The sequence below is a fragment of the Mustela putorius genome, unplaced genomic scaffold (assembly GCF_011764305.1).
Source record: "Mustela putorius furo isolate JIRA1106 unplaced genomic scaffold, ASM1176430v1.1 tig00000592_pilon_pilon_pilon, whole genome shotgun sequence".
Classification (NCBI taxonomy): domain Eukaryota; kingdom Metazoa; phylum Chordata; class Mammalia; order Carnivora; family Mustelidae; genus Mustela; species Mustela putorius.
In genome coordinates this window covers 11,375,098-11,396,627 of record NW_025421426.1, presented here as the reverse complement: position 1 = coordinate 11,396,627, position 21,530 = coordinate 11,375,098, and the positions used below count along the sequence as shown (strand labels likewise).

The 21,530-nt window shown below is 47.2% G+C and overlaps 1 protein-coding gene across 12 annotated transcripts in view; it reads right to left on the bottom strand.

The window, feature by feature from the left end:
• PTPRT (protein tyrosine phosphatase receptor type T) overlaps nucleotides 1-21,530 on the bottom strand; it is a 1,056,651-nt gene that overhangs the window by 693,228 nt on the left and 341,893 nt on the right. For all 12 annotated transcript variants that reach the window (XM_045082202.1, XM_045082207.1, XM_045082203.1 and 9 more), the window contains exons 3-5: nucleotides 20,931-21,202; nucleotides 11,078-11,159; nucleotides 2,260-2,375 (exon numbers count right to left, since the gene is read on the bottom strand). In XM_045082202.1, coding sequence (XP_044938137.1) covers nucleotides 2,260-2,375; nucleotides 11,078-11,159; nucleotides 20,931-21,202 — 470 coding nt within the window. The remainder of the gene's footprint in view (nucleotides 1-2,259; nucleotides 2,376-11,077; nucleotides 11,160-20,930; nucleotides 21,203-21,530) is intronic.

Below are 21,530 nucleotides of genomic sequence, written 5' to 3'. Positions count from 1 at the left end.
GTTTGTATCCAGAACATACAGAGAACTATCAGCATGTAATAACAGGAAACCAACCAATAAAAAAGGATCAAAAAAGTGAAACAGACACAGCACCAAAGAGGACACACGAATGCCAGCAAAGGAGCCCAAGGAGAGGCGTTCAACGTCACTGGTCCTGAGGCAAAGGGAAAGGAGAATCACGAAGAGATACCACCACACACCTGTTCAAATGGCTCAAACTGAAAAGAATAACCTTACCAAGCGCTGGCAGGGACGTTGGTAAGTGACAACAACTCCTATCCACTGCCGATGGGAATGCAAAATGGTACGGCCAGACGGGGAAAAAGCTCATAGTTCTTTAAAGCAACAGGTCTACCAGATGACCCAGCCACTCCACTTCCAGGCATCTGTCCCGGAGAAACAAAAGCATTTGCCTATGTGTCCCTTCAAGTCCGTGAATGTTCACAGCAACTTGTTTTTTAAATCACCTGTAACTGAACAACCCACACGTCCACCCACAGATGAATATGTAAAGAAATCATCGTATTTTCATACAATGGGGTATCACTCGACCAAATTTTAAAATAAAGTACATCTATACACATCATAGAGGAATCTCAGAACAGTTCTGTTGAGTGAAAGAAAAAGTACATGCTGTGTGACTTGATAGAAAATTCTAAGACATGCAAATTAATACACGGTTGACCCTTCAATAACATGGGGTTAAAAACAGCAACCCCCAGTCCAGTAAAAAAAAAAAAAAATCTGTGTATGACTTTCATCTCTCCCTCCAAACTAAACGACTAATAGCCTACGTGGACCAGAAGCTTTACTGGTAACATAGTCAATAAATATATGCTTTATATGTTATATGTATTATATACAGTACTCTTTTTATTTTTTTAAGATTTTATTTATTTATTTGACGGAGACAGCACAAGCAGGCAGAGCAGCAGGGAGAGGGAGAGAGAGAAGCAGGCTCCCCGCCCAGCAAGAAGCCCGATGCGGGACTGGATCTCAGGACCCCGGGACCATGACCTGAGCTGAAGGCAGCCACTCAACCGACTGAGCCACCCAGGCATCCTTATATACAGTATTCTTACAGTGAAGTTAAAGAAAAAATGTAAAGAAAACCATAAGGAAGTGAAAATACATTTACACTACTGTACTGTATTTATTGGGAAAAGAAATCGATGTGGATGTGAACGCACCCAGTTTAAACCCATGCGAGATCAAGGGTCAACGGTTCGATGACAGAACACAGGTCAGTGGTCACCTGAGGACAGATGGGAGTAGAGAGCAGAAAGAAGGGATTTCGAACGGGAACGAGGATGCGTCTGAGGGAGATGGATACGTCTGGTGCCTTGACTGTGACCACAGTTTCACAAATACACACACGTGAAAAGGTATTAAAGTATCATTTTAAATACTGTATCTCAGTTAAACCTCAATAAATTTGTGTAAAATAAAGAACAAAACCAAAATACGTTCAAGAGCCGCATCTGTCTACTCAGTGAACCACACAGTTTGACCCTCTGCGCTGTGACCCTAGCCCCTGGGATTTCTACATCAGCATCCACAGGGATGTCTCCGATGCTGCAACAATTTGTGTCTAACTCCGTGTCCTCTCCTTTCCCCCATCCCCACTAAAAGGGATTCTCTCTTCTTCTCTCTTGATTTGAAACTGAGACCAAGGAACAGAACTAAGAGCAGAACACACTTAAACTCAGAACATCTTCCCGACTTTCCTGAGACATTCTTTCAGCCAAAGACCACATGGCTTTGCTGGTGTAGTGAAATATTCTGGCAAAGAAGCATTTTACCAGACTTTACCAGGATGCTGGGGAGAAGCAAGACCTATCAGACAGGAATCTCATGGACCACTGGGTGGGTAAGGTCCCTCCCGTGAAGATTTCATGATTCCACAAACCTAGAATCTAAAGTATTAAATTTTGCCTTTGCCCTGGGTGTCTGGCTTTAAAGGACCAAGTCTGTTAGAAGGCAGCTTGGAAAGGGCACAGTTACGAATTCTAGTTCTGGCACTTTTATGTGTGTGGTCTTAGTTTCTCCATCTGTAAAATGGGTATCCTGATGCCTACAAAACAGAATTAGAGTGAAGATCTAACAAGATCATGGATGTAGGTTTTCACCCAAGGAGCAGAGGTACAACAGAACGACTCCCTCTCCTTACCCACACCAAGCCCTTCACCCCAGCACATACTTTCTTCCTTTACCGATGGATGGGCAAGTATGAGCAGCAGGGGCCGCTCCCATCCTTACCTGGAGCCAAAGCTTGTCATGCTGAGACCACTTCCCACCAGCGATGCACTGAAACGTGGCATTCTGCCCCACGTTCACCTCGACATTTTGGAGCCGCAGAAAGTGAGGTGCTTTTCCTAGGAGAGAAACCAAAGGGCACATGAGGACTGAATCCAACAGCCTGCACCGCTTCCCCACGGGTGGACGGCAGCTCAGGACGAGCACTGGGCAGGGGGGAATCCACAGCGGGGAAGCCGCCTGGGGCAGCGAAGCTTCGGCTGCTTGCCCGCTGCCTGGGAGCCAGGCTCTGCTCATTCTAAGAGCTTTGTGTGATCGCCGCACTTAAACCCCAGCAATATGCATGCAGTGGGTACGATCCCCATTTTACAGATCAGAAAATGAAGGCTCTGAGGACTTCTGTAATTCAGCACAGTCAGAGGGCCAGAAAGTGAGGGAGCTAAGACATGAACCAGGTCTCTCGAAGCCTCAAAAATCCCTCTTTTTAGCGTCTGGGGTAATACTGGCATGTTCAGAAGGAATGCCTAAGTGGCTCAGTCGGTTAAGCATCCTGGGTCCTGGGATCAAGCCCCTTGTCGGGGGCTCTGCGGGGAGCCTGCTTCTCCCTCTGCCTCTGTCTCTGCCCCTGCTCATTGTCTACCTCTCTCAAATAAATAAATAAAATCTTAAAAAAAAAAAAAATCCTGGCATGTTTGGAAGGGAAAATTAAAGGTGGGGCGTGGAGAGGATACACCAGAGAGAAGTCCTCCCTCCGGTAAGAGAGCAGAAAGAGGGATGCTGAAACAAATGAAACAAAGCACCTCAGAGCCTGAGACCCACGTGCCTGGACTCGGTGATGACACTGAATGAGGAAGATGATAAGAAGGGCAGAGCACAGAAGGGAGAAGAGGTGGAGGAGGAAACCAGGAGCTGTCATCCACACGGGACTCGCTGTGCGGGGTCCACACACAGTCCCTCACTGAACCCAACACGGCGGGTGGCCGGATCATCTCTGCCCTCCAGGGAGGGAACTGAGGCACAGACAAGTCAAGCAGCATTTAGCGTCCACACTCTGAACTCTACGGCACAGTATCTCCCAAAGATGGGAGGGACAGGGGACACTGGCTCTGGGGACTTGGCATTAACAGGACAAGGGACTTTCAAATAAATGAAACTCACCAGGTCTGAGCAATCATCCCAGAAAGAAACTGTTAAATATGGGGTAGCGGGTTCATCTCTTTCCTTTTTGAGGAGTCAGGGTCTCGCCATGTCAAGCTCACCAAAGAGGTGAGGGTTGCTAAGCCATGTCTAGAAGTAAGAATTTCTTCACTGAGGCACAAAAGTGCCAAGGATCCCCTAGCACATCAACCAAATCAAGGATGAACCAGACAGCCGCTACCCCATGATGAGACCAAATGAACAGTTGTTAAGAGGATCAAGAAGCTTCAACAAGGGCCTCTGGCCATCTTTTCAGAGAGAGTCCAATACCCAGAGAGACACTAATGGCAATAATGTCACTTATCTAAAGCTCTAGCAATGTCAGGCCCTGTGACAAATGCTTTACATGTTTTATCTCATTTAACTTCATAACGTCCCCGTAAAGCAGACAATATGCCTAGTCCCCTTTCAGAGAGGCAGAAGCGGAGGCTCAACGAGTTTCATTTGCCCAAAGCTACATGGCATTAGTAAGAGGCAAATGAAATTCAGTCCAGATTTTAGCCCAAAAGTCAACATTTAAATCGCACATTCGCCGGCTTCCTGAGTAATGGGAAGTCAGTGGTGTCACTTGGTCCCCAGGGTGGAGAGAAAGGGCTTGCAGGCCAGGCTGGGCTGACTCGAAACTCCTCTCATGGCTCCCAAGTATTTAATCATGAGTCATTCCCTTCCGAGCCATCTGTCCCCATGGCCTTCATACTCCGAATGACGTTTTCTATCAACGTGCATCATGGCATACAGAGCTCAGCCATTCCCAAACCTCTGGCGTGATTAGGCAGACTTGCTGTGTGAAAGCACACCTTCTGCTCAGGCTCTTAAACCAAGGACGGCAGCTTGAGGACCCCCTTGTGCTACCTTCAGGACCCCACGGCTAAAGTGGTGTCAAGCAGCCGAGGCACAGGGGGAGGGAGACCTCTCCTCGTGGGGCTCTCTGAACTGAAGATTCCGGCATCTGGTCAACCTGACCAATATCATGCTGCTTTGATTGTCTGAAATCACTTCCTTTTGGCTTTCCTGTATAATTTTATAAAGTTATTTTTGGAACTATCAATTCAAGTCCATTCAAGGAGGACTAAGAGTCAACACTGTAAGCCCCTTTATACCCCAGGTTTAAAAGGGAGGGAACATCCATCCGGTGCAGGGAGAGAGGACAGTCTTAGCTCCAGGGTTGGGAGGCTTGGTGCTGGGTTTCACAAAGGGACGTCTGTCCTTACCCTTGGGGACACTGGGCAAACAGTTTAACCTCTGGGACTTGTACAATGAGAAATGGATCTTCTCCGGATCAATGTCCCCTGCTTGCTTCTGATTCCCAGCTTCTCAGCCGCAGACCTTTGTCTGGACTCTCTCATCTCCGGGCTCTCCTCCTCCCTCCCTTCTGGGTTCAGGGGTAGAGAATTTAGAGGCTTAATGGCCCCTGGGGTTAATATTCTGGCGAAACGTGGGTGGTTTACAGCAGCGAGGCTGAACCCGTGCACCCACAGGAGCCATTTTTATAAATGAATAAAGTGGCTCAGTTAGAAAACAAAACAAAAACAAAACCCCACCTCCTTGCTCCAACATTCACATTCCCACTTTTGACAGAGATTTGCATAAAATAGAGATTTCGGGGCATCTGGGTGGCTCAGTGCGTTAAGCATCTGCCTGCGGCTCAGGTCATGAGCTCAGGGTCCCGGGATCAAGCCCCGCATCCATCTCTCTGCTCAGAAGGAAGCCTGCTTCCTCCTCTCTCTCTCTGCCTGCTTCTCTGCCTACTTGTGATCTCTGTCTGTCAAATAAATAAAATCTTAAAAAAAAAAAAAGAACAGCAACACTGCACGCACAGTGACAACTGGTATCTGACACCAGCCTCAGCATTGAGGTGGCACTGAGGGGTGGTAGGGCCTGAGGAGAAATGGATAAAGATCCCATGGCCCCTTGAAAGGGGCAGCTGTTACTCAGATCCAGCAGAGAAGGCCACTCCAGAGTACTTTGCTCAGGGCAGCCCATCGTCCAATTTCTCAACCCAAGTAAGAAATCCGATTTTATGTGAAATCTCTCATTCTGAAGTCTTGACTAAATTCCATTACAATGCCATGGAAGCTTAACCAAACACATCTGCAGGCAAGCTCTTCTCACGTGCGGTCTCTGTTAGCTCCTGTATAAGTCATCTAGAACAATTCCCACTGGCCCGTCCTGCCTTGTCTGGCTCCATAAATCCAGGGATACCGCCCACCCCTGCAGGCAGCACGCTGGGGATCACATGACTGCTAGCCCTAGCTCAAGGCTCCCAACATGAGAATGTGCCCAGAACACCCTCGTCCTGCCCAGCCCTCGGTCTGTATGCCCTTACTCTTGAGTAGGCTCTTGGAGGTCTGGCCTCATCCCCACCTCAGGACACAAATGCGGAGCCTCCTTGTGTTGGCGACCTGTTCAGGTCACTTCTCTTAGCTCCTGGCCTCTCTGACCCTCTATACACACACACACACACACACACACACACACACACTCACGTCCACTTCTGAGCCCTCTGTTCTCTCACCTATGGTTTTCCTCCAGCACCTACAGCTTGGGGAAAGAATTTATCCCGCCAGCTTCCACTTGCCAACCTGAGGCCAAACACAGCTGACCTTGGGGCCCAGCCTGGCCTCTAACTTGTGGTTCTAAACAATCCACCCTCACTCCCCACGGAGACCCAGCACCTCCAAAGTGGGATCCTGCTGAATGGGGCTAACAGCAAACTGGCTGTGCATTTGGGGCAAAATGTCTTGATGCTGGTGACATTTAAGCTCCTGCCGATGTCAGTGTTGCGTCTGAAGACACAATATTGTGCCCTTTATTTCGCTCTTTAAACCTTCAGCGCTCAGTAGGAAGCCAGGCAGTTGAGGAGAAAGCACAGTACCTACATTAGAAACGTGCTGGAGACACTCAGTGGGTTCGAGGACATGGCCCTGCAAGGTTGTGATGGGGGAAAAAGAAAAAAGGTTTAAAAAATTCTACAAGTCAGCTTGGGAGCTAGAAACTTGGAGACCCAGTGGAAAATCGTGCCGACCTTTCTCGTGTGTGATTGTAGCTGCGGTGTCCCTGCTCACAGCTGACACGGAGAATGACAGCAGAGGGGCGACTATGGCTCAAATACTTTTAGAATCCCACAAAAATGTTAAATGCGCTATAAAATACAGACGAGAGCATTCGGTTTGTAAGAGAAAATAATTTCCTTTGAGTATTATGCCTGTCTGTCGGTCGGTGTTTTGGAAGCTGCAGGGCAATCATGAGAAGTCGTAACTTCAGCCCAAACCGATGGAGGATACAGCTGCAAATCAGGCACTAACTGCCCCCCTCCCCACCGGCCCCGCAACTTCTGAAATATTCAGCAGAATCGCTTATTGATACCTGATGTTAATAGGAAAAATGTTTTGGAGGACAGAAGTGGAGAATTACAAAGCCTGGGGAGAATGCATGTTTCTCCATATAGTTAAATTTTTAACACCCATGAGTGAAGTCATAAATGCATTCATATGAAGGCTTTGGAGGGCAAAAGGTACCGTCACTGCAGAGGACAGCACGAAAACCGCTAGTAGCATGCTCGACTCACGTTCCCCGAGCGCCCCAGGATGCACGCACAGTCAGTCAGCTCGCTCGAGGGCATCACTCGGGCTCCAGAGACATATACCAGCCCTGCCCGCACCAGCCAGGGGCCCGAGCCAAAAATCCAAGGAAGTGCTGTTTTTGACACCTTTGACTCCGAAAACTCATCCATCAAATATGACCAGCTGACCCTATGTCCTAAATCTCTCTCTCATCTGCCTACCTCTCTCCACCTCTGTGCTTTGTTTCTGTACAGCACTGCTGACCGTCTGCTATGGTGTATATTGGGTCCCCGTCCCCCAAATAATTCATCTATTAAAGCCCTACTGATCAACACTGCAGAGTACAGCTGTATTTGGAGATAGGGCTTTTAGGTGTACCTTAATCCACTCTACCTGGTGTTGGGAGAAGAAGACTGGGACACACAGAGACATTTCAGGAGCACATGTACAGAGACCTATGAGGAGCACAGAGCAAAGCCCATGTGAGGACAGAGCAAGAAGGCAACCACCCGTAAGCAAAGGACAGAGGCCTCAGGAAAAACCAACCATGTCCTCTTCATCCTCGAATTCTACCTATAGAACTGTGGGCAAATAAATTTCTGCTGTTTCAGCCCGCCCAGCCTACAGTATTTTGTATGGCAGCCTTAGCAAACCAACATACAATTACCTATTTGAGTTCTAGTATCTTCCACCTCAATGGAAACCCATGAGGACAGAGAATGAATGTGTCTTACTCCCATAAGCTCAGAATCGTGCCTGTCCTGGAGTACACGCTCAGTAAACACATGCAGAACGATGAACGGACGTCTCTCCACCAGCCCGGTCCAGGCCACCACCACCTACCTGTTCCATGACTCCAGAACTTCCTTCCTGACCGGTCTCCTGGCTCCTCTGTTCCCCTTCAACTCATTCTCTGCAGAGCAGCCACAGTGGTCTTCTAAACACTCAAACTAGATCAAATCAATCCTAGGCCAAGTCCCTCCAGGGGTGGCTCCCTGCACTTCCATTAAAGTCTAACCTCGTCAAGGCACTCCGCCCCTGTGTCCTCCGGCCTCAGCCTCCCTCCCCAATTTTCACTCGGGTCCTTTTGCCTTGTGCTCTGGCTACTCACGCGACACTGGTGAATTCTCACAGCAGGGCCTCTGCACCTGCTGTTTCCTCTGCCTGGCCTGTCCCCCTCCCTAGATCTGCCCATAAGGGACTCAGGTGTCAGCTCAGACCACAGGTGCCCAGACCTGTCCCCTGCCCTCTCTGCCTAAGGAGCACTCGCTGACTCCAGCCACTCATATTTATTCTCTCCACTATGATATCACCATCTGAAATTGTATGTTACTACTTAATATTACTTATTGAGCGGCTTTCCGCCCTCCGCCGCTCGGCTAAGTTAACACCATAGAGACAAGGATCTAACCAGTTTGGCAACCGAAGTACCCGCCCTACCCCGTGTCTAGCACCAGTTCCTGACGCAGAGCTAACGTGCCATGATCTACCTGTTGAAAGACAGTAGAGCAAAGAGCTGGAGCGGATGTGCATGGAGTGCCCAACCGGACAAGGAGGCCTTGGCAAAGCCCCCCCCCTCCCCGTGACTCAGGAGCCACGTGGACAGACCCCCACTTGGAGGACACGTACTGCCAGGATTGGTACGTATTCTTCAGTGGAATTGTTCCAATCCCAGCCACTATGACGGGGTCCTCACATTCTGATTTCTGGGAAGTTTAAGCCCAAGCTGCTGAAGCCTCGACGTTGTGCTCCCATTACCCAGGAACGCAGCCAGAGTCACGTCCCTCTGAGTTGTAACCTACGGACCATTTGCTGGCGAACTGGCTCTGGCCATAACCATGCATTCCCCGCTCTCCCGCGGGCAAACTGCAGGGCTGCGAGGAGAACCCTACATTCAGGAGCAGCCCCAGTGAGGAGGGGCGGATTCCAAGTTGGGGTGGTGGGGAGCATGAGGCTTTGGGGTGGAAAGGCATCCAAACACCCTCCAGGGAACACTTTCCCATACAGACTTCTCCAAGAGAAGGAAGTATTTGGCTTCCATGGCAAACCAGTGCTTAGAGTTAAGGTTAGAGGAGTTGAGGTTGGAAGAGGGGACAGGTGGCAGGTTGGGCCTCAGGGCAGCGGTGACAATTCCCACTCAGAGTGGAGAGATCTGGGATCCCAGACAAGAGAGCCGGGCCACATTCCCCTGGGAAGGGTCAAAAATCACTTATGAGAACAAACCAAACAGATGGTAAGAAGCAGGGCTGCAGGTGGGTGCTGCAGTGGGGTGCCCTGGCGGGGACCGGATGGGTGTAGGGCCTAGGGAAGCTGAACCCCACCTCCCAGAGACAACCTCAAAACTGCAAGTTGGGCAGAGCTGAGCGTGTGGAGTTAAGCAGACCACGAGGAGGACAAACATGACCTCATGCATTGGTGCAGGCTGAGATCAAAGATCCTTCTTTAACGGGCAGCTGATTCTGATTCCCAAAGGCCAGGGAAGGGGACAGCTTTATCCCGGTGGGTGGTGTTACCTGCATTTCTGCTATATAAATGGTGCATGGAGTTAGGGCAATAGCGCTTGGAGTTAAGGTAGAGCTGAGGTTGGAGCAAGGAACAGGAATCAGCCTGAGCTTAATGAAAGAGGTGAAAATTCCCACTGCATGGCCGGGGACAGATTTCTGGGAACCTCTTCACATGAGGTCTGGTTCAGCAGGCATGACTACATGAACAAACCCACCTAAGGAAATCCCAAAGATTCAGCAAGTAACCCAGAGGGCAGGAACCTTATGCCAGAGCAATGAAGATTCTGGTAGGATCTCAGCATTCCTGAGAAGCTGGCCGTTTTTCTGGGAGGAAGGGTTCCCATGCACAGACACAAAACACAATGATCCCAAACACAGTCTTGCCAAAACCCCTTGGAACTTGTCCCAAATTCCTCCAGAGAGGTGCTCTAAGCAACGAGTCAAACGATGGCATTCTAGTGCCGGGGAAGGAAGTCATAATGTTCAAGGTTCTAACAAATTCATTGCAGCGGAAGTAGAGTCATTTCAGTTAAAGCAACACGGGTGGGGCTGATATGAGAAGAGCCCCCAAATGAAAGCACTGGAAGGCCTCTAACCACAAGGGGCATAGCACTTCTTGCAGAAACAGCAAACAGCACGCAGACGATAGCATGACTCGTGGCTACAAGGAAGGAGTAGGGCAAGCCCCCCAGGAGTTACCCAGAACCTCCTGGCTACCAAGAAATTAATGGGACTCTCTAATATGCAGGATTCTAATAAATAATTCTAGCTGGAAACCTAGCTAGCCCTGGGCTGTCATCATCCCTATGCATATATCCCTTTGACTCTAGTCCGCCCCCCCGCAACCAAATGTCACTAGGTAAGATGCCATCCAATGCCCCTCTAGGATTTCGTGAAACTGTGAACCAGATGTCCTTGCACAAACATGTTGACGCATCTGAGACAAAACACAGCAAAGACAGAGAACTTCAAGAGAGAGACTGGATGGGCACAAAGGAGCGGTATGGCTTCTAGAACTCTTGACCCTGGACCTTAAGTACTAACCGCTATGAGAAATCTCTCTTGATGCCTACGCAGGGCTGATGAGTGTATTTAAAATTACTTTTAAAGAATTAATAGCTTTGGGGTACTTTTCCCTGTGAGTGAACAGTGTACTAATTTGCTCCGTGTTTTGGTGGTGTTCTTTTTTTAAGACAATTGCACAAGATTCTATCCAAAGCCCTCTAATTCTTCCACTTCAGTGGTCTGAATCCCACTAATAAACAATCAGGACTTCAGACTCCCTTAATGACGGAGAGAGATTCAAACGAAGACGTTTTGCCACTCTCTGCAAATTCCTGGAGGTGCTGCCTGTTGAACAGGCCAGTGAAATTACGAATTTATTCAGGACTGATTGCATTGAGTATGTAAGCATTTCTGAAGGATTAAAAAAGAGAAAGAGAGAGAGAGAGAGAGCCAGAGATGGTTGTAAGCTGACTGAATAGTGGGGACTGCAGGCTCCAAACTCCCCGGTCTGGCATGGAGGGAGGCTGAGTGAGGAGGAGGGAACAGACTTACTGCATGGATGCGCAAGGACCCGGATCTCATCCACCGCGATGTACCCCGGATGACCCTTCAGAGAGACGGATTCAAATATCACCTGTAACACACAGGGCGGGAGTCAGTTTCACAGAAGTGGTTGTAGGCATCACAGGAAGCTGCCCAGCCCCCAAACCCTCTGTGTTTCAGCTTCCCACCACAACCTCCCAGAGAGGTCTTCTATTAGCCTTGTACGCTACGCTGGCAATGGACTCGGATTTTCAAAACAAAGTTAAAAAAAAAAAAAAAAAAGCCACAATCCAATGCCCAGCAAAACAAGAGTCAGCCACATGGAACATTTTTAATGGATTTCAGAAATAACGCTTGAATGCAGAAAAACAACCCAAACATGGCCTGAAACCCCGATCTGCACCTTTTTCATTGTTGTTTCAAGTGTAGCACAGAGGAGAATTCCTTCCTAATACCCCAAATTTCTTATGACGTGTGACAGAGGAGCTTACCTTGGAAGCTACCATAAGCTGAGAAGAGTTTACTCTGATTTGATTCTACAACCCCCAGGAATATAGTCCATCTGAATTTCTTTAATTTTAATTCTAATACAGTTAACATTCAGGGTTATAGTAGTTTCAGATGTACAACCTAGTGATTCAACACTTCCACATCACATGCAGTGCTCCTCACAGCAAGGTCACTCCTCGACCCCCGGCTCCTATTTGTCTCGTGTCCCCCACAACCCCCCTCCTACCCCCAACAGTTTGTTCTCTGTAGTTAAGAGTCTATTTCTTGGTTTGTCTCTCTCCCATCTGAATTTCTTAATAACACCTCTTGAAGATAAGCCCCAGGCGCAAATGTTGGTATCCAGGAATCCAAAGGCAACAAGTCCTTTGAATTCTCCATTCTGACTCTCACCCAAGCAGTGTAATTCAGTATAGCTTTTAAAACTCAGTTAACCACTTTCCTTGCCACCCACTGTCTAACTTTGCCTAGGAGATGTGACTACCTATATAGACACCTTGACCTCCCAAATCCCGTGGTCTTTATCTCCCAACCAGCTTCAGCCACATCCGCATCCTTATCCATTCCAGAAACCAGAAGTTTCATCCACGAGTATTCTGACCCAGCCTCCTGCCCCTCACTCTTTTTAAACCTGCTCCCGCTGCTCATGTCGTACCCTGGATCTCATGCTTCCCAGAGTCTATGTGATGGCCTAGACCTCCTGTATTCTCAGCAAGCCCAGGGTGGCCCCGCCATGTTGGCTAACCATTCCCATTGATCTCAAAGCCCCAATTCTTTCACCCCCTCGTTCCAACATTGACAAGTCTATTGCAAACCTGCCTTCTCTACTTCCATGCCTCACACAAATATTCCACTTCAATATCACCCACCCAGTCCCAGCAGACACCCACAGCACGTCTTCAACAGGTAAAGGGACAGGAGATGGGCTGAGTTCTAACTTCTTGCCCATCAGTCAGAGGTTAGAGAACACCTCGGGTTACCAAACACCAACCATTGCCTCCTCTCCTCAAGGCATGCCCATGCTCGACACTTCCCACCTCTGCTGCATGTTCCAGCTTCTTGGTCCTTCCTGGTTCTGACTCTTTACCTGTGTCTCTGAACTCTTTTATCCCTGATTTTGGCACCTGTAAATGCTGGGGCTTCTCTTATTCTTTAAAAGCTACCCTTGGGTGGCAGGTTCTGCTCTGGCACAGTCTAGCGGTGTTTCAATCACATGTGGTATTCTCAACGGTTTTATCTACACTCACTCTCAACACTCCCTTACTTCCCATTGCAAAACTCCCCACCCCACCCCTGCCCCCACTACTATCATCTGGACTTTGTCCCCAACACTTCCCCCAGAACTGCTTTCATGGCAAATACCAATAACTTCATAGTTGCTAAATCCAACAGATAGTATTCAATCCTTATCTTAAGAAGGAAGACAGTGTTGTGGTTGGGCTGTGGATCAGAATGCCTGGGTTCTGGTCCTGGCTACACCACTCACTACCATGTGACTCTGGGCAAGTTATCTTCCTGCTCTGTGCCTCAGTTTCCTCATCTGTAATTACAGTGCCCACTTCCTTAAATAATTTTTCAGATTAGAGTTAATACGTATTTGGAACAACATATGGCACATGGTAGAACCTCAATGTTTGCTAATAATTATTATTAATACTTGACCATTTTCCTATAATTATCAATGCTTGTAGCTTCTCCCTTTCTGGATCACTCTTGTTTAGGCTCAAATGACACTTCACTCTCATGGCTTTTCGCACAGATCTGGGACTATACTGCCATAGGTTTCTTTGTAAGCACTTGTCCTCCTAAATTTACCCCTCAAATGTGAGGTTCCTCTATTCATGTTTTTACTGAGCACACTCTTCCTCCAATGACTGGCAATTCACTGGCAATCCCAAGTCCAGCACTACTCCATAATTTTCACTGAACAGTAGTCTCCCCCAATAAGAGATCTGCATTTCATGCAGACATTATACACAGATGCCTCAAACACAATCTGTATGCAACAGATCTAAACAGCATCTCTATCAAGTTGTCTCCCCTACAGCCCCATTGTCCTTCCTAAATATGGGCCTCAGTGGGTTATCCTATGACCTGTCCAGTCACTGAAGACTACGATTTGGGCATCTACTGGGGCTTCTCCTTCTGCCTTGCTTCTCATTTTCTTTTTGCTTCTTAGTATTTCTAAATCTGGCCATGTCTTTCCATTTTTGCTATTAAGTTGAACCATACGAAGCAACTATTTTGTAAGTCAAAGTCAGTTCAATTCCAGTCCAACAGCTCTGGTTCAAATCTCCATTGTTCTTCATCTTTAACCTTGTCAGCCTATACAATGGACCCTTCTCTCTCCTATCTTTCACTCCTCACTTCAAGCCTGTGGACAGAATGTAAGACGGATGATGAGACCAAGAGGAAAACCTTCAAATGGAAACTTTTTGTGGCCCATGTGGTCACTCCAGGTTAATGGATTTAGAGGCCACTGTTCTCAGGGGGGGCCCAGAGCTCAAACATCTATAATGAGAGAGCAGGGACCTGGTAGAGAGGCTGGTGATGGTTGCCAAGAGGCAACATACTTGGGTGGTAAGATCTATCATTAAGGCCACATATGGCTGCCTGAGGATTGTGGAAGATTACTTAGGAATGACAGTTACACCAAACATACAGCAACCGACTCTAGTATGACAACCACCCTGGAAGACGAGTTTACTAAGGTAACAGGGTCCTTCAGAGACAGAGAAACAAAAATGTGTAGGGAGTGGGGGAAAGTCAGCAGAAATAAAGGATAAATAAAGGATAAATGCTATAGCCTGCAAAGAAGTAAGTCAACCAAAGACATTACTATAAAAAAATTAAGTATCTACTTACATTTTTCAATAACTGAAAGAAAAACAAAAGCAAAGGCCATAGGGTAAAAAAATAAAATAGAACACAGAAAACACATTTAAAAACAAGAAAGCATTCAAACTGTGTAATAAAAAATGACAAAAGAAAAAACATTTCTGTTGTGACAATAAATATAAATGGGTTAAAATAGAGAAAAGGTCTCAGACTGTCTAAATAAACAAAATTTAATTGTACACTACAAGATAAGCAAAATGATCCAGTTAACTTAAAAGTAACAAGTTGAATAAATGCATAATGGAAAAATGCAAATAAACAGAAAACAGTTGTTGTAAAAATAATGTAAAAGTGTCAAAGTATAATTTAAACTGGAAAAAAAAATTAAGTGAATTAAAATGTCATTCTTTAAATGCATAAGTTAATAGATTTAAAAAGAGAAAATGAAGAGGAATAAAAACAAAATTTGAAAACTTTAATTCGTATCTTAGACTCAGGCCAAATAGAAAAAAAGAATTAGAAGTATGTGCTTATATCTTATGAATATATGAATAATAAGATGACATAAATAATAATGAATATGAATAAAAATGCCTTTACTAAACACATATTATTTAATTCAAATGTCAGATTATAGGTTGAAGATTAACTTCAAAAAGTCTCTTAAAGAACAAACTGTATACGTTTGGGCCTATGTATTTTCTATGTTTTCTAAGGCGAAAAGTTAATGACAAAAGCTTAAAAATAAATATCTTAAAATTGAAATGTATTTCTTAAATATGTAATGCCTTCCATAATAACTATGATTTCAAAGTATGTTCTGTATGTTAACAGAAGTCTGAAACAAAATTTAAAGCCAAATGGCAAGTTGAGAGAAATGAATCAAGGAAATAGGATAGCACGCAAGGGGATGAGGGGATCAATGAAACAAGCTTCTAGAAGGAGTGAACTGGGGTTAGGACTGCAGTGAGGGATTGGTATTGATCAGAAAGGACACTTCATCAACTGAGGCTGAACGATAATAAAAATAATAAAAGCTGAAATATAACCACAATAATAAAGGTTGGCCAGATTTACCATTTATTTCACGGTCTTAATCCAGTCTCTCAAAAGTCCTAAAACATGGGGCCAGCTGTGTTACCAAAGCTCAAAGGCAGAGCCAGAGGTAGACTGAGAGCTGAGGGCCGGGGCTCCCAGCACATAGTGCACCGCCATACCCATTACTGGGCTTCAGTGGAAAGCAGTCCAATTCTCATTTAACCAAAACACTTGGTCAAGCAGAATTCTATTTTTTTTTCCAGTTAATCAAAGGACAACTTAAACTCTGCTAACATTCGGACTGTTTCTCGCAATCATGACCCAGTGTCTAACCCGTATCGTAATTATTAACAAGGTTTCCATTAATGGACGCAAGGCTGGTCATGGGAGGATGGGTAAGAGGAAAACACATTTGTTCACTGTTCTCTCTCCCTTCCTCTGCAGAAATAACAATTCTAGAATGAGATAGAGAATCTTCCACTTATCAGAATTCCTCTTGAGTATGTGTGTGTGTGTGTGTGTGTGTGTGTGTGTGTGTGTGAAGTCTCGGGGTCGGTTAGACTTGGGTTTCTCAAACATGGGAGAAACATATGCCATAAGAAACAAGGGAAAGAACTGTAAAGGGTTTGCAATATACATGGTAAGATATTGATAAATGTTACTATTATTGTTGTTCTTAGTCTGGGTAGAGGGATGGACAGTAAGAGGAGCAATCCCAGGGAACGATGCTAGGTCTGGGGAAAGGAAGAAGCTAATGGACCACCCAACATAACCACCCAATCTAGTCTCCACCTCAAGCTTCCACTGAAATTCCTACACTCAACGGAGTCTTTGATAGGAGCCCCCACGGTCAGAAACTGGCCCAGGCTAGACTTTGGGTCTACATGGGGTTACATGGAAATAAAGAGCCACATGTGCTGGCAGGAACCAAGGAAGATGGGAACGGTGATGGGGAGTAAGTACAGAGGCACAGAGAAAAAGACCATGGCAGCCCACAAATTCCTTGATGAACTCTCCAGACTCCTAAGATCCTAGAACTAGGGTCCACGGAACATTTCTACCACAGGGCAGGCTGGGGATACAGCTGAGAATACAGTACTTCCCGGGACAGAACTGGAACAAGTCCTCCCCTTCACTGCCAGATCACTCACAGCAAAATGCTCACAAAGCACGCAGGAGCCAAGAGGGCCTTGTCTTGGGTTTGCCACTCCAGAACTAGATTTTTTTATTTTATTTTATTTTTTTTAATAAAAATCATGCAAGCTGCCATGAGATAGAGCCCTCAATGCCTGGGGAGTGAGGCATCCACAACAGAGACACAAGAGTGGATGTATGAGAAATAGGGCCAGAAGGGAAAGGAAAGGAAGAAGGCCTGCCTGGACTCACCTGCTGAGGCGGGTCCCCCCAACACCGAACTCTCTCGATGAGGCTGGCACCAAGGTGGGTAGAGAATTGTAGAGGCTACTAGAGTGCTGGTTACAGGCGGCAGGCAGGGCAGGGAGGGCAGAAGTAGCCCGTGCCAACACCCAGGGATACTCCAGGTCAGTATAAGGAGGTAAGGGCCCAGACAGGATGGGGATGGGACAGAAGGCCTAGGCAAGGAAAGCTACCAGCTCTGCAGGACATTCTTCAACCCGAAGGCCACCACATGGACCTCGGATCAGCTACAAGTGCCCAGCCTGTAGAACCTTAGAGACCTCCTAATGCTTGCACGGAGGGGCACAAACCTCTCCCCAGGCATGAGCATGAATGAAGTCAGGAATTATTTTTTCCCAAGAGAGGCTCAGAGATGAGTCACCCTCAACCTCTCCAAAAAGCAGCTTGTATGCATGTCGGGGGACGGAACGGATAGGTCAGGACACGGTTTAGAGGAGTGGGTACTCTTTCCTCACCTTCTGTAGTCCTTGAGCAGAGAATCTGTACAGCCAAAGTCTGAAGGGCTGCAAACGTCTTCTCCAAAGAGAGAAAAATGTTGGCTCGCCAGCACCTCTCTTAGGAAGAGGACTACGTATTTCCATGGAGAGGGATTGCTCAGGGTGAAATCAAGAGTGCCTCTCCCCTACCCTAGCCCCAGGAGGCCGGAATACAATGAGGAGAGCTCGCTGCTCAGCAGAAAGGGGAGGTGAAAGAGAGGAGATGGGGGGATGTGAAGGGTGTGAGATGCACCCCCCCTAAATTACACGGGAATCACTAAGCCTCCAGAGTGCTGGAAGCTAGTGCCCCATCCTTGAGAAAAGGACGGGACCTCAAGCCTCGTGGAATCCAAGCCTGGCAGGCCCTAGATTTCATGGGTCTACATAGAAATTACAAGCACTAAATAAAGGGCAACTTCAACCAGGCAGGTGCTGGAACACGGAGTAAACAGGTGGCCGCAAACCAGTGAGAACTCCTCTTGTTTTTTCCTAAATCTTGGGACAGAACAGTTCAGAATCATTAAAAACATAAAACAGACTTAATATCACCTGCAAGAGGGCCCAGATCTAAAGCAGAGCTTAAGCGGTTTTAATAAGGCCCTGCTCTTCCGGGAGGAGGCAGGTGTGGGGGTATACGGTCAGGGGCCATTCATCCCCGGCCCTGCTGAGACCCTGGTGCCACAGAAACCCTAATAGGAGAGATGAAATTTCCCTGCTCGTTATGGAACTAAAAGTCAATTTTGGAACTATGAAATATGACTTTAATAAATGAATACATAAGCCAACAGGATCTGCGTCCCAGCACGGCTGAAAACTGAAACTGTGTTTAGTCCACAGAATCATACATACAGGACCAGAGCTCAGGGGCTGATGAATTTTCAAAACCGCTCTGCAAGCGTCTTTGACTCTCCTGACAGTCCCTTCTTCTGTCCCCCCCGATGTCCCTTCTTCTGTCCCCCCCCCCCGATGTATGCGTGGGTAGTGACTCCTGGAGCGTGCAGGTGCACCTGTGTGTGCCCCCCTGGGTGTGTGGCCACAGACTATGCACTAGTGGCTGTGTGTGTGTGTGTGTGTGTGTGTGTGTCACAGAAAGAGAGAAGTTTCTGTCCTAAACTGTTACTTTTAGTACATTAGTGGCTTTCTCCCCACCAGCTCAGAGCAGAGGATACAATGTAATGGAATGATGTTGGAAGGGCCCAACAAGTTAGGAATCGGAAAATTCTCCCAGATGAGGCTGCTCATCACAGGGAAGGATACAGAACTTACAGAGGACAGCTCAATCACGGTGGGGATTTCTTCACCGAAGACATCCTTCTCCCTTCCGCTATCTCCTGTTCCTCCCTCTGTTCCTCCTCCCTTTCTTCCAACAGTCGCTGAGGCCCGCCACCAGCCTGACACATTGGTTAATACATATGCTATCTCCTTCAGTCTGCAGAACTCTTCACCATACCTATTTCCTTCTCCATTTTACAAATGTGGGAACTGATTCAGAATGATGACAGGACACATCCAACATTACACGGCTAGTGAGTGGAAGATTCTTATAATGTGCTTTTTTTCCCCCCCAAAGCAGAAAACTGAGCTTGGTGCCAGAGGACCTAGGGAGGATTATGGGAACATCCAGTCTACCGAGGGCATGCCCTATTCTAGAACACAAGACATGTTGCTCTCCAACACAAGGAGTTACTACGCAGGTCAATGAAAGGCAATAAGGTTACCACAGATCTGGGACAAAGGGGATGCCCAAGAGATGTCCTCTTTCCCCTCTGTATCCCTTCAAAGACCAGGGCCAACACTGACACTGTCCCTGTCCTGGATGACTTTTCCTGCTCATTACATGTGTACCTGTGTCCCTATCCTATAATCCTTTTGCGTCAGGCCCTAGATAGGGGTTTTCTAACTGGAGCCCTATGGCTTCACTGGGGGTATCCATGGACTTACAGACACACTTACTTTATTTATACTCAGTTATATGGAGGGGAAGTCTTGGGTTTAGGCATCCGGGTTCTCGTCTCAGCTTTCCCAATGATTTGCTGTGTGCTCTTGGACTTCAGTACCCATCTCTAGACCTCAGTTTTACTACTTACTTCAAGGTTCAGTAAACAATGGCCTGGAGGTCAAATCTGGCCCACCTCTTGTTTTTATATATAAAGTTTTATTGGAACACAGCTGCATGCTTCCACTCGTTTATATATTATCTGTGGCTGCCTGCACAGTCCCCCTGTTGAACCCAATCCACAGACGCTAAACTGAAGGATGTCTCAGAAGTTCCCACCACTAACCTTGCCAGCCTCCGGTCCACTTTCTTGCCACAAAGCTGAGACAGACTCTAGGGAAATATCCCCCAAATGCACGTCTGACTATGTCACCTCCTGACTTAAACCCTTTCAATAGTAGGCATGGCAATAACTGCAAAATAGGCAAAAAGGATTTATTGGGATGATGAGAATGTTCTAAAACTGGCCGATGGCTCTGATTGCACGACTTTGTAGATTTACTAAAAATCACCGGATTGCACACTTACATGGGTAAATTCTCTGAAACGTACATAAATACATAAAGCGGTTTTTAAAAAAGAAAAGCTTTCAAGAGTCCCAGGCCAAGTGGGCCCGCAGCTGGGCTTCCCTGGGCGCCCTCCGGGGACTGACTACAGCTTGTGCCGCGTGTGTTCTCCATCCACACGGAGAGAAGGCGGCCAAGTGGGAGACGTGTTTAGAAGCCAGGGCACGGAGGTGGCATTACTGAGACATTTTTACTACAGTTATGAAAGTGCTGGTCCACAAGGAGTTGAATGGAAAACACTGGTCTTTCCCAACAGTTTGAGGAGCACTGCTCTCGGGGAGGGCTCACACTTCCTCTCCGTGGCCTGGCATTCAAAGCCAGCCACAACCTACTCACCTCGGCAAACTTAGGCACCTGCGTACCTCCTTTGTGTCTCAGCCTTAAACAAGCGGCAGCTTCCAAACTCTGCAAAAACTCTCTCCCTTGCTCCTCCAGCCCCTGGCATGCACTAGCCCTGACAAATCACATGCCTTTTCCCTCCTTGCTCAATAATCACTTACTCATCCTTCAAGACTTAGCCTAGCTGCCACCTCTGCCTGGAAGCCTTCCTAATTGCCTTCCCCCAAATACCCTCTTCCTCTGGGAGGGAGTGGTGATCTTTTGACTAGTTATCCCAGCTCTCAGAACCTCACATTTCTCATCCATAAAACAGGAATTAACAATAGTACTTCACCCATCAGGCTGTTGTAAGCAATTAGTTTGTAAAAGGCGTCAATGCCTCTGTTCCCCCAGCATCCTGTGGAGCCCGCTGTGTCCCACTGTACAGTAACTGGGTGTTTATTGAGGGTCTCCTCTTCCTGAGCAGGATCTCCAGGGAGGCAAGGGCCATGCTGGACCATCTCTGCGCCCACAGGTCTGGCCAGGAGAGGCTCAGTAAACACAAGATGCATGGTGAGTAAGTAAATGAAGTCCTTTCTTGACTAACAAACTCTAGGTAGGGCAAGAGGTCTATAGATTTAGGATCACTTTTTTAAAAAAAAAAATCAAACCAAAGAACACCATACCTGGTAGAAATGTGGCCAGAAGGTGCTGATGGCAAGCTCTGCCTTCACCCAGCCCTCGGTGACGACCCCAGACACGTTCCAGACAGGGTTCCCCTGCGGCCCGCCGTTCACCTTCACATAGACATTCAAGGCTCCCGGGCTGGACCTGTCGCGGCTGGAGAAGTAGTAATGGAAATCGATACAGTGGGTGTCATTCTCCTTCAGGGTCGGCAGGAGAAGGTGGGCCTTCTGGCCAGAGGCCCTCCCAGAGCTGTTCACCATCATGAAGGAGCCTGGAGAGGCACAAATGGGATGGAAAATAGAGACAAAGAAAGAAAGAAAATCCTTCTGATAATCAGTCATATCCATCAACATGGGGGTCGGAAATCAAGTCACTCTACGAGGGCCCAGCTGATCCTGAGGAAGCCACATCCCAGTTACAGAAGAAGAAAGAGTAGGAATTCTAAAACCTGCTCAACAGGCAGTTTAAAAATTAAGAGATCAGGGTGCCTGGGTGGCTCAGTCAGTTAAGCATTCAACTCTTGATTTCAGCTCAAGTCATAATCTCAGGTTCCTAGGGTTGAGCCCACATCTGGCTGCCTGCTCGGCACAGAGTTGGCT